The sequence below is a fragment of the Tremella mesenterica genome, assembly GCF_000271645.1.
Source record: "Tremella mesenterica DSM 1558 unplaced genomic scaffold TREMEscaffold_8, whole genome shotgun sequence".
NCBI classification, from domain to species: domain Eukaryota; kingdom Fungi; phylum Basidiomycota; class Tremellomycetes; order Tremellales; family Tremellaceae; genus Tremella; species Tremella mesenterica.
Genome location: NW_006711232.1, coordinates 82,153 through 94,249, shown reverse-complemented (window position 1 = coordinate 94,249; position 12,097 = coordinate 82,153). Strand labels below are relative to the sequence as shown.

General features: G+C 45.1%; 7 protein-coding genes across 7 annotated transcripts in view; 3 read left to right on the top strand and 4 right to left on the bottom strand.

Annotated features, from left to right (window-relative positions):
• TREMEDRAFT_57242 (uncharacterized protein) overlaps positions 1–1,056 on the top strand; it is a 1,627-nt gene extending 571 nt beyond the window's left edge. The window contains exons 6-9 of the mRNA XM_007005663.1: positions 1–97; positions 142–450; positions 538–600; positions 649–1,056. Coding sequence (XP_007005725.1) covers positions 1–97; positions 142–450; positions 538–600; positions 649–946 — 767 coding nt within the window. The 3' untranslated portion in view covers positions 947–1,056. The remainder of the gene's footprint in view (positions 98–141; positions 451–537; positions 601–648) is intronic.
• Positions 1,057–1,544: 488 nt separating this feature from the next.
• On the top strand, positions 1,545–2,056 carry TREMEDRAFT_23720 (uncharacterized protein; the record flags this gene model as incomplete). The annotated part of the gene is made up of 2 exons (XM_007005557.1): positions 1,545–1,930; positions 2,020–2,056. Coding segments are annotated over 2 exons (423 nt in total), but the record flags the coding sequence as incomplete, so codon positions are not given.
• Positions 2,057–2,427: 371 nt separating this feature from the next.
• On the bottom strand, positions 2,428–4,257 carry TREMEDRAFT_74197 (uncharacterized protein; the record flags this gene model as incomplete). The annotated part of the gene is made up of 8 exons (XM_007005823.1): positions 4,011–4,257; positions 3,626–3,709; positions 3,220–3,519; positions 2,869–3,067; positions 2,764–2,824; positions 2,609–2,719; positions 2,483–2,546; positions 2,428–2,436 (listed from the first exon to the last, which is right to left on the bottom strand). Exons 1-8 carry the CDS (start codon positions 4,098–4,100, stop codon positions 2,428–2,430), a joined length of 918 nt encoding a protein of 305 aa, XP_007005885.1. The 5' UTR covers positions 4,101–4,257.
• Positions 4,258–4,396: 139 nt separating this feature from the next.
• On the bottom strand, positions 4,397–5,223 carry TREMEDRAFT_57240 (uncharacterized protein). The gene has a single exon (XM_007005662.1). The coding sequence runs from the start codon at positions 5,208–5,210 to the stop codon at positions 4,470–4,472; it is 741 nt and encodes a 246-aa protein (XP_007005724.1). The 5' UTR covers positions 5,211–5,223; the 3' UTR covers positions 4,397–4,469.
• An 805-nt stretch (positions 5,224–6,028) lies between these two features.
• TREMEDRAFT_57239 (uncharacterized protein) lies at positions 6,029–6,823 on the bottom strand (the record flags this gene model as incomplete). Its single annotated transcript, XM_007005661.1, has 1 exon — positions 6,029–6,823. A coding segment is annotated over exon 1 (544 nt), but the record flags the coding sequence as incomplete, so codon positions are not given.
• Positions 6,824–9,814: 2,991 nt separating this feature from the next.
• On the top strand, positions 9,815–10,653 carry TREMEDRAFT_32489 (uncharacterized protein; the record flags this gene model as incomplete). Its single annotated transcript, XM_007005602.1, has 3 exons — positions 9,815–10,043; positions 10,087–10,343; positions 10,402–10,653. 3 exons carry the CDS (start codon positions 9,815–9,817, stop codon positions 10,651–10,653), a joined length of 738 nt encoding a protein of 245 aa, XP_007005664.1.
• Positions 10,654–10,808: 155 nt separating this feature from the next.
• Positions 10,809–11,927, bottom strand: TREMEDRAFT_63349 (uncharacterized protein; the record flags this gene model as incomplete). The annotated part of the gene is made up of 6 exons (XM_007005688.1): positions 10,809–11,144; positions 11,187–11,360; positions 11,408–11,563; positions 11,608–11,728; positions 11,782–11,859; positions 11,911–11,927. 6 exons carry the CDS (start codon positions 11,925–11,927, stop codon positions 10,809–10,811), a joined length of 882 nt encoding a protein of 293 aa, XP_007005750.1.
• Positions 11,928–12,097: the final 170 nt, after the last annotated feature.

The window sequence follows — 12,097 nt, the reverse complement described above, 5'->3', positions numbered from 1 at the left end:
GCATGACTACCTTACTGGTTTTGAAAAAAGAACTTAACGAAGAGTTGGAATTGATGAATTCGTTTGCTCGAGAGAATCTGAAGAGTTATCAAGTTTGGTCAGTCTCCTCATCTTCTAATATCACTCAAGCTGATGGGAAAGGCATCATCGTCTTTTACTTTTGACTCATATATCTCCCGAACACCCAACAGAGGAGATAGATTACATCCACGAATCCCTTTTACCCGATGCGAAGAATTACCATACTTGGGCGTACCTCCATTGGCTCTATTCACATTTCTCTTCCCTCGGTAGAATATCAGAAAAAGAATGGTCAGAGGAATTGAGATGGTGTGAAGAGATGATCCGGGTTGATGGAAGGAATAATAGTGCTTGGGGTTGGCGATGGTTTTTGAGAATATCTAGACCTGGTGCAGAGGGTATTAAAGATGATGGGAAAGAAGAGATTGAGTGGGTTCATTTCCTATTCCTCTTTTACCTTTCGATTACCTGATGAAGTATATGACAAGTCATGAAGTTCAACCAGCTGATGAGAAGATATACACTACGTGCGATTCATAGGATACCTCACAATGTATCCGCATGGAATTATTTACGAGGGTGAGTCAACCCTACCTCTTGGTCAGAGAGAATACAAGCTGATATCAGATCATTGAAATATCTCAAAAAGCCATTGACACCACTTCTACCAGCTATCTTACCTTACACTGAACGTGAAGATGTGACCATAACCGCTAAGGAAGAGACGAGTTTACCAATGCCTTCAAATCCATTACCCCGAGACACACCTTTGCCCATTTCATACGCTCTGGAATTTTTGGCCGAATCGTATCAGGAGCAAGGTTTGTCGATAGAGGCGGCGGCGGTTTATACGGAGCTGAGTGAAAAGTATGATAGGATGAGATCTGCTTATTGGGCGTATAGAGCGAAACGCTGTGTGGTGTAGGTATGGTCGTCTAGCTGGAAAATGGCGAAAAGTTTATCAGGAAGAAGAGCTTTGTAATCGCTGTATCTGTATGAGGAGCTTCAGGCAGCATGCAAGCACTCTGATCCTTTACTATCACATCTGACCATACTATATACTCTACCTTCATAGTAAGCCCTTCGTCCCCTGTGATCATCATCTCAGAACAGTAGTCCAGTCCAGTCCAGTCATTTAGTCAGATCCAATCATCTTTACAATTTCAGAGGCAGAGGGCTCGACCGAGAATCATCATTTCCCAACATAATTTTCATTCCATCTGTTCAACCATCAATACAATCACAATCCCAGTCTCAATCTTACTGGAAAACTATTCCAGCCCAGGTACAAACCTGATCCACACTTAAGAGCCTAAGACAACTAATTTACGAGAGAAATACGAAATCCAACGACCCAACGAGCAAACGACCCAACGAGCAAACGACCCACCGGCCACCGACCCAACGAGCAAACGAGCAAACTCACGATCATAATGACCTCCAACGAACCAATGAAAGAAACTTATATATTCTTCTACGGTCATAAAATAACATCTTCATACCCTTTCTCACTCGCATGTTTATCACAATGGTTTCCATCCTCATTCACCGACCCTCAATTTCCCGAAATAACATTCAAGACATCCGAACATTACATGATGTTTCAAAAATCCCTAATGTTCGATCCTTCTCTATGTCAACAAATCATACAATCTGATCATCCGGCAGAAACGAAAAGATTAGGGAGAAAAATCAAAAATTTCAATAAAGAGAAATGGGATCAGATTAATGTAGGTATTGTTTCAAAAGGGAATTATCTAAAGTTTAAACAAGATGATAGATTGAGGAAAGTTTTGATAGATACTGGAAAGGCGAGGTTGGTTGAGGCTAGTCCTACGGACAGGATTTGGGGGATAGGGTTTGGAATGAAGGAAGCTTTGAAGAATAAAGATAATTGGGGAGATAATAAGTGAGTTGATATATTGTCTAAATGGTGGTTTATGGTATTGAGAGTGTGAAGTGATATAAGCTCATTGAGAAAAGACGATGACGGAACAGATTGGGTGTCGCTCTCGAACGAGCAAGAAGACGACTGATAGCAGAAGAGAAAATGTCGCAAAGATCACGAATGAACCCTCCCACTTGCCCCAAGCTACACCAAGTAGAAGAGTAACACAAGTAATAACGATCAAACATCATAGTCCATTGCATGCCATGGATACATTCATTCGTACTTCTCGTCTAGACTGGGCGGGGGGGTATGTCTTACTATCTTCTGTCTGTTGTCTTCTCACTTCTGACCATTATCTCTGTCCTAACTCACATCTCTCTCCCTTTCTACAAATCTTCAGAACAGATACTAAATTGTCGAATATGTCATCCCGTTGCACGCCAGACTCATGAGACAAGGATGATGTTGGGGGGTATCGTATATCGTTTGAAGGGCTCATATTGTATATTTTGAATCTAAAGGAACTGCATCATCAGCAGTTGGCAAAATGCTACAACCTGGGTCACTCACATAGTCAGGTGGACGACGAGACACGAGAGGTTCACCAGCCCTTGGAGCTGGGTCGAATTGCAAGCTAATCCATCAGCTGATGTCCGTGTACGTGTCTTGGAAAGAAAGAAGTCGAGGCAAACGTACAAGGTGTACTTGAGAGCATCGTCAACTTCCAAAATGGCAGCTTGATTCCCACATCTATAACAATAGTTCGGAGCCGAGAAAATGGTGACTACGTTTCGGTCTTGTGACCACCTGATATGTCAGCTCACGCTTAATGCCATCATCAGAAAGCTCACGCAAAACCTTCCATGACTAATTGATGTGCTCTTGCAACCAATGTCAATCCATTGTTGTGATCTAACATATCAGCAAGATAAAAACGACCAATGGGGTCGACTCACTGAATGCCTCTGATATATCCTGTCCAAAGGTGTATCCAGCACCACGAGGACTTATGCCCCAACCACATCTATCATCCGGGTCTGACCAAAGCAAATCGCACATCGGTCCTTCATGCGGTACCTCTTGAATTCTATCAATCGATCTGATATGATCTAAGGTGTCGATGGAAGGTGATAATCCACCGTGTAGACAAAAGATCTGAACACTCCTTTAGCTTTACATTCTATAGCCCGGAATCGGCATCGGCATCGGTATCGGATACGGGCAAAGGCAAAGGAGAATGATAAGTCACAGTCAAGAGTAAAGGGAGAGGGGATAGGGCAAAGAAAGAACAGGAAACCAAAACTCACTTGTCCATCTATAAGAGCTGTTAAAGGAAGATAATCAAACAAGTCTGTGAAGAATTTCCAAACGTTTGCATTACCATATTTTCTCAAACATTCATCGTAAAATCCATAAACTTGAGTGATTTGACGAGATTCGTGATTCCCTCTTAAGATGGTAACTCGATCACGATATCTTAATTTGAGGGCGACTAGTAAAGTGACAGTTTCGACGGAATAATAACCTCTATCGACATAATCACCCATGAAAAGATAATTCGTGTCTGGGGAGTTTCCACCTATGCGGAATAATTCAGAGAGGTCGTGCTGGACGTCAATCACCATTCGGTAGTTTGGGAGAAGGAAGGGAATTGGGGAGTTGGAAGTCCTTCAGAAGCCAAGGGAATAGAGGGGGAGGGAAGGGGGGACTGACAAATTGCCCATGTATATCACCACAGACAGTTACGGGGCATCGGACTGGTTGAACATTAGATTCATCCATGAGGACTTCTCTAGCCTGTAGAAAATCAGTTTTTTGATCTTTTGACTTCCGACTTCAGGCACAGAGATACCACGTCCGAGCTTGAAACACGTCTTAGAGACAACCACATCCATCCAAACCACTCAACCCAGGAGATACCATCCATAAAGCATATCTCTCATCACCACTCTTGGACTTATATGCCCATATGGCTCAGAACTAAGATGCACATTCGTCACGCAAGCGACATAGTCTCTGCCTTTGAGATGATCAAGAGGTAGTGAGTGTGCCAAGATCGATAGACAGCATCTGAGGATAGAGACCAAACAAGACACACCTTCGTACATAACATCTTTACCTGTTCTTCACTCAATGGTTTACACAACATGAGTTGTGCGATCCATCCGTCCACCTCATCATTGGACATGATGACACAAGTTCACTGTGGAGTTGGAGTATATCAGGAAAGATCGACGTGTGATGAAGATGACTTTGATCAAGTTCGAGACAAGTTTTTGGTTGGATGTTTGCGGACTTCGATAGAGTTGGTATGGACGTAGAAAGGAAAGAAAAGTTGAAGTGAGTTGAAGTGAAAGGTAAAGGGAGAGAAAGAGCAGGCGAGTGCAAGGTGGGTGTGAGTGTTCAAGCTGGACGTGATCGCATGCGATGGAGGGGTAAACACCGATTTATCTCCGAATGTGGCACTATTTCCTCATATGTGTCAAACGCGTCAAGATTCAAATGCATCAGACAAAACCATGTTCCAATGACAAATTTGGGTGACTAAGTAGATTCATCAAGCAGAAGCTTCCATAACCTTGGGTGGTCCACCTCTTCCACGACCTCTGAAACCTCTACCTCTAGGTCCTCCACGTCCACGTCCTCTCACATGTCCATTAGATCTCTCTTCCGATTGTTGTCCATTCGCTCGGGATGGTTGTGAAGCTGGAACGGGCAAGACGACCTGCTGATTCGCTTGATGAGGAAGAGTGGGTTGGTTCTTCTTTGGCGAGTGTTGACGTGGGACGGAAGGGTTATCCGAATGACCATTCGAAGTGGTTGGCTGATACGACTTACTGACTTGTTGAGCAGTCTTCAACCTTTGTTGTCCCGCCAAGATCGATTGAAGCATTTGCTCGTGAGGTACACGAGGGGCAGGTGCTTGTTGTATCGGAGGTGGTCGAACACCACTAGCAGCTTGGTTATACTGTACTCCATGGGTCGTCGGAACTCTGATAGGATTACGCATGACAGTAATAGGTTGTTTGCCAGGTCTGGAAGGTTGATAATGTTGCATTGGCAACACTGGACGGGGTCCGAGTCGGGGTTTGAATGGTGAGGCTTTACCTAAAGGAGCAGGAGGAGTCGATTCATCCACTGCGAATTGTGGATTTGTCAAATTGAGACAAGAAGCGAATGGTACTGTTGACCCTCTGTATTCCGAACATCGACCGCCAAGAGTTTCACCGCCCATAAATGGTACATCCCAAACCACGTCGATATCTTTGGTGGCGATACCGACGACGACACCTTTCATAGCTAGGGGTACACCTCCAGCTGCGGCATCTTGAACCATGATTACTCGATCACCGAGTACGAAAGTTTGACCTTGAAGTCGGTAGATGGCGTGGGAAGGCTTGAGTATGGCTTGTCTGGGTAATCCTTGAATGGTTATGCGTTTAATCTGTGATGCGTCTTTCTTTGAATGGAATTGATTCGCCATTGTCTCCAAAAGCTGGACCGTCTCCTAAATGGTTAGAGACTCACAGACATTTCAAGATTGACGTACCTTTTCCAATTGCTCAGCGAACAGAGATACCGGTTCAAGGTCTACTAGATTATGTTCTTTGAGCCACTTCTTCATGTCCTTGATGACTTGATCAGGGTTCTTGGCTGTTGGACATATCTCTGCGGCGGTGAGAATATCTCCTCCACGCGATTCGAGATTGGCAAATGGTTCGGGGAAAGCTTCTTTATAGGCCTCCAGTTCCCTCGCAGCCGTCTCTGAATATTCCCATCCTCGATCATTTCGTCGGGTATACCCCAATACTTTAAGTCCCTTCGATTCAAACTTTAGTGAGAGACCAATATTGGTTTTTGATCCATCTGACAGTTGCACCAGAAGACTGGAGCAAATCCGTGATAGGGCCAGAGCGGAGATGCGCAGTCGGCGAGAAAGAATAGGGGACGGATAGTAGATACCCGATGGACGTTTACGTACAAGCTGCGTGAATTGGGCGTTCTCTTGATGTTCATTTGGGAAGAATGCCACGTTGATATTGATCGTATTCTTTCCCGTAGCAACAACTTGAGCTGCGGCTCCGTAAATTGTCCTACCGAGGAAGACGACCTTTTCTCCCACGGGGAAATCCTGTGCCATAGGAGGGGCATCTTTCTCAATATATCGTTCATCTTCGAAAGTCACCTGATTGACCGCCAACTGTAAAGCTTGAGTAATCTCCTTGTCCGCCGAATCGTAGTCTTTGACCAAAGCACCAGTATCCATCCTCTTCAACCCTTTGAGCGGTCGCACATGTAGCATGACCTCTACGGGACCGGTGATGATTCCGAAACGTTTCGAACTGTGATGTTCGATATGATCGGCCGCTTTCTTCCATGATATCGCTTGAAAGGGATTGTAAGGTGTCGAAATGATCCGGGTAGACTTGCCTTGTTGTTGAAGCTCGTATTTGTGATTCTGATCAGATAAAGCGACGACGAGACCTTCTTGTAGATATGGCCAACTGTGAAATGTCCGTTGACCAATCATAGCTTGGGCTAATGGGGGTAGGTTTGGGTGTTCGTGCTTGTTATGGATAGTGATGATCATGGACCTGTTGCGACTGTCGGATTGAAACACATTGACACCGTGAAACCCGAGCGAACCTTGGAAAGGGAGAGTTTGAAGGGATGGGAATCCTGCAAGCGCCGAAGCGCCTAGATGGACACCGCCGAGAAGGCCCATGATGAGCTCGATGCCGTCGCCCAAAGTTGGTAGATCGAAAGAAGTTCCGCGGCAATGACATTTGACAAGATCGGGGAAGAAACCTGATAAAGAAGAAGGATAAGTAGTGTCGTTGGACTCGTCATAGACAAATTTAGTGCTGAGGACATTGCCATTATTTCTTTGCTTCTCCTCTTCTGTGAGCCTTACATCCCGAGCTACACGTCAAATCGTCTCATGATATTGACAGAGGTACTCACGGGCCATAGCGCGAAGAAGACGATCTTGATCAATGAAAGGGATTTTAACGACAGCTTCCCAATCTTGCTTCTTGCCGTTCATGTCGAGCTCGAAGTCCTGAGGGTAGAAGTCGATGATCGGAGAGGTTTCTTCGTACATCAGATCCTGGTACATCAGTGAAGATTTCATTGAGAACAAACTGTGCATACTCGATAGGCCACAGGGATGTGTTCCTTGCTTTCCTCCGGCAAAACGCCCATCAATTGCTGGTACGGAGTGAACGGGGTGCCTAGCTCAAAATTAAATTTGAACTCTGCAATACCCTTCAGATCTTCCTGTCTCAGCTTGGCACGCCACGAGCCTCGTTCGACTCACCTGTGATGCGAGGGGAGTAATGGTAATTGTAGAACCAAGACCAACTGGCGACTCCTCGGTAGTAGTAGTAAAGAATCCACTGCAGCCCTTCGATATACCGATAGACAATACCGTGCAGCTCTTCAGGATTGTTATAGTCTATCTCCAATTTCTCCTGGAGAAAGATCAGCAGTGTCCATGCACAAAACGGCAGACTGCTATGACTTACCCTGTAGTAGACCTTCTTCCATTCGTCCATTTTTTCTTTCATTGTCTCCTCGTACGATTCCTCAAAATCCTCCACTGTATTCTCCACTACCTTGGCTTTGTCATACTTCTGAAACACACGCTGAAGTGCCAGGTCGCCTTCATTCTCCGACTCCCACTCATCCGAGGCATCCTCGTCTACCGATGTCTCATCGTCATCACTTACGCCTTCAAGATTGAACCGAAGAACGATCAAAGGTTGACCATACTCATCCACTTCATCCCATGTGGCATGTAGGTGCAGAGCATCGACCAGCTCCTGTACAAATCGTCTATCACGGGCCGACAGATCGTTCACAAGAGTGCACTTGTCATCTGCCGATGGTTTTGTTTGATATTTAGTGACGAATTGCTTGATCTTTGTGAGGAGTTTCTGTTGTTGTTTCGTGATAACTGCCATCAGACGATAACATGGGCATTCAGGACATTGACTTACCGAGCTTTCCTCGTTTTCTTGCCTTTTCCATAGCCTCGATCTCCTTGCTTTGTTTACCCTTGTACCAGTTTTGGTCGGCAAATTCTTCCTCGAATCTATCCACCTCAAATTTGCTAAGCTCGTCAAGCATGAGCTGCAATCGTGGTAATGAAATGGTGCCATATTCATTGAGATAGCCACCTGTGGATCAGGAGATATTCAAGTGAAGAAAACATCGACTAACCAGCCTTTGGAAGCATGGCCTTGTAGATGTCCCATATACGTTCCAGTGCTCCTTCGTTTATGTGCAAATCGGGAAGATGAGGCAAGAAATCATTCCCAACAAAGATGCCCATAAGAATGAAGTCATCAATAATCCGTTCCAAGCTGTACTCGAAATCAATCTGCGAGGCGAGCGAACCAAATTCCAGGTCGAGATATTCCCGAAGAATAGATAAGTGAAGAAGGTAGAAATTGGTTTGGTTTAGTCTTTCGTAAGCCATTGTTATTGCCGTCTACGACGACTCACCCGGTGGACTTTTTGGTCTTTCGACCGAAGGTGACTTCTTCTCTGAGAAGACAAAAATGAGGATCATGACTTAATAAACCAAGCATGATCAGATCTGCGTCCAGGCCGTATAGACAATGACGAGTATTGGGATTACTGTCAGATCAGTAGTGCATCTGACTCTTTCATGGAATAACCTACTAATCAGGCTGAGCCTTGTTGAGACGAATAAATTCTTGAATTTTATGCTCTCCTTCACCGGGAACCTAAACCATCAGCGATGCGGTCTGTTTAACGTCCTAAATGACTGACATCGTGTCCACTCAGAATTACAGTCACATCCCTCCATTCTGCATCTTCCGATATCCGCTTGCTCACATAGTATTTAAGATGATTAGACAATCTAGCCATAAAAGGGGTTCCTGAAATAAGTATACGACCTAAGACAAGTTGATCTGACAGACTTACCAGGTGTGATACAATTTGAATCAAACGCTTTCTCCTCGGGCAACTTCTCTCCTTTCCTCTCCGCTTCAGCGCGCTTCTCCTTGGCATCCCTAGCAGTCCTGTATCTCCGACTACGCTGTTGGTTCATCTTCGCCCTAGGAGCAACACCATCGATAGCCATGAAAAAGACTTTTTTTGGTTTGATTTTGGTAAACAAATGATCTATATAAGCGAAGATAGCCAAGACCATTTGTTCCTCGGTGATACGGAAATGTGGATCGTCCTCGGATGAGGGAGGATGTGAGCAATTGTGAATGATGCCGTTCTGACGGGTGAGCGATCAGTACATTTCATATGCAGTGGTTACACACCATGTCCAGACTATCATGGTTAGCACATGCACGTTATGATTTGAAATGAGACCCACTATAAGTTGTCAAACGTAGGAATCGAGTTGGGGGTGATGAGTTGAGATGTGAGAGGGTATCTCTCGGAGATCCATCGAAAGAACTGTAGCGTCAGAGGTGATACGTGAGACTGTCAGCTGAGAGACATGCCTTTGGAATACCTGATAGTCAGCATGAGCAGACTGAAGCTGATGGAGGATACCTACCCATGATGAGATATAGATTCAAGCTGGAGGCTTGAGGATCGAGGATTGAGGATCGAGGAAGCGATGTACGAATTGGCAAGCAAGAGATGGGGTAGAACAGGTGTCACAAATAGATTAGTATATGTGATATGTCTCCAGGATACCTTGAGTATGGATAAGGCGCAAAGAGGGTAAGGTCGAGTAAGAAGGTTTAGGTATCTGCAGAGCAAGAAGAGGCGAGGATAGGTTTCAAAGGATCGACAGAGAAACCGTTCAGACCATGTCCCGGCGATCGCCGCTTCAACAATATGTCCGCCAGACTTTTCAACCAGGTCACCTTATGTCTGCTGGCTCTACTCTCTACGACACAAGTCATGCAGCAAACCAACGCTGAAGCAGGTCCCAGCACTATCAAACCTATCACTCAAATTATTGAAACACCAACGCCGGCGTTTGAAAGATGGCGTAGTTCCCTTGCTCACATGACAGGGCTTGGACTCACCGACGAAGAGAAAGCCGCGAGAGAAGAATTACGAGTAAACCAAAAATTGGAAAGGGATTGGGAACAATGTGAAAAATGGAAAACTCAACTTATAGAAACTAGTCAGCCCCTAACATCTTTCTTGGTCTCTGAATTGACCTCCAGGTCCTGTGATAGTGTTCATGTTGAAACATCTACGACTCTCCGGATGTCCTTTCGAATCATCTTCAATCCAATGTCATCCTTGTTCCGAAACTCGAGCAGGAGGTTTTAGTCCGGATTTCGGTGTCTTGTTATGTCAAGATCGATTCATGTCAAAGAAACATATGGAAGATACTATGACTCATGAATTACTACATGCTTTCGACCATTGTAGGTTCAAAGTTGACTGGAACAATTTACGTCATATGGCTTGTAGTGAGGTGAGCTAGCTCATTACATATGAGAGATGGAAATGTATGAAAGCTGATTGAAATTTAGATAAGAGCAGCAAACCTTTCGGGGGACTGTCGATGGATGAGGGAGATTAACAGAGGTTTCATGGGGTTTTCCAAACAACATCAGACTTGTGTGAGAAGGAGAGCGGTTTTATCAGTAGAGATGAACCCTTCTTGTTCCTCAAGAGAACAAGCTGAGCAAGCGGTCAATGAAGTTTGGGACAGCTGTTTCAAGGATACCAGACCATTCGATGAGGTATGTCGTCGTGTAAAACGGGAGCGAGCGAGGATTTGACCATGATAGATCTATTAACATCATCTAGCTACCTGATATCTATCTGAGGTAGATCCATTTAAGGGAGAATAAGAGGGGGGAACCGATAGCTTTCCATGTCATGCATCATGCACCACTTACTATTCCATAAAGCCTCAGATTCATTATGATAACCCTCAATATTCCACTTCGACATCCCCGTTCTCACCTCGTATTTGTACCCCTTCTTCCCTTTTGATACTTATCTCTCTATCCCGATCCACCTCCATCTGTTCCCTCGGTGTTCGTCCAAAATCATCCTTTTCGACCAATCCCTCAGGTCTGACCTTTCTTCTCAGCTCTGTCAATTTATCAGTCAACTCCTCCATCCTTCGCCTGTTCTCAGCTGCCGTCGTGCGTGTTTTTTCCTCTTCTTTGGCCAAATCGTCGGCTTCGGCCTTGACAAGCTCGTCTATATTTTTGATACGGATATTCAGCTCTTCTTCCTGTTCGGGCAGTAATATCTTTGGCAACTGCTTTGTCAGATTATCTCAAAATGTAGAGTATGGACTTACAAAATAAAGTGGTTTCAATTGTGCAGGATTGGGAGGCTGACGAGAAGGACCTGATGCGAGAGGTATTGGTGAGGGATCGAGTAGGTTGCCCTGAAACAGAGGCTCGGAAGGTGTCGGAAGGGATGTGAAAAGAAATTTGGAAGTGGGAAGTAAGAAAGCATGTCTCGCTGTCATCTATCCATCAGCTTTTAAAGACTTGCAGTTCCAATGAGATCACTAACCGCCGCTTGCTTATGATTCAAGACAAACTCCACAGACCCAGTTTGTATACGGAGAGTCTTCAGTTCTCTCTCATTGTCTGCTATCTCTTGATTCAATGAGTTTTCAGTCCGAATCTTCGAAGCTATTCTCTCTGAGACTTGTTCTCTTCGTTTTGCCTAGTCATAGTCAGCAGATATTGAAAGACCAGCGAGAAACTTACAGCGTCGGAAGTTCTGGAGGTCTTGTCTTCTTTCTTGAACTTTTGCAACGTCCCCAAGAGGTTACCGAACATACGTTTTGATCGAGCGGTGTCTTCTTGCCGAGAATCAATCTTCATTCTCCTATCGTATCAGCGACTGAGGCGGGACAGACGGGAATGAAAGATATATCTCACTTGGCAGGTTTCTCCTCCATATCTTGTGTACTTCGAGGTGCAGAAGTCATTCTCCTGTCATGGTCGTCGTCTAGAGGGCTAAGTGTGTCAGTGACCGACTTTCTACCTATGCTTGGGCTGACGACTTACCTTTCAGAACGAGCCATGTTGTCGGTATGAACTTGGTATAGTTTTGCAGAGGAGGATGGCCAAAAGTCATGGTCGAGAGTGGGTAGAGCATGTGCCACAAAGGAGATATCGATATAACGCCGACCGAGGGGGCCGGTTCCGGGAGGTCTGTGCGTCTCTGACGATTCGCTGCGAAGGACGGATGACG

Coding starts and splice junctions, on each gene's coding strand:
- TREMEDRAFT_57240 (XM_007005662.1), bottom strand. CDS start 5,210: ATGAAAGGTGTCGTCGTCGGTATCGCCACCAAAGATATCGACGTGGTT.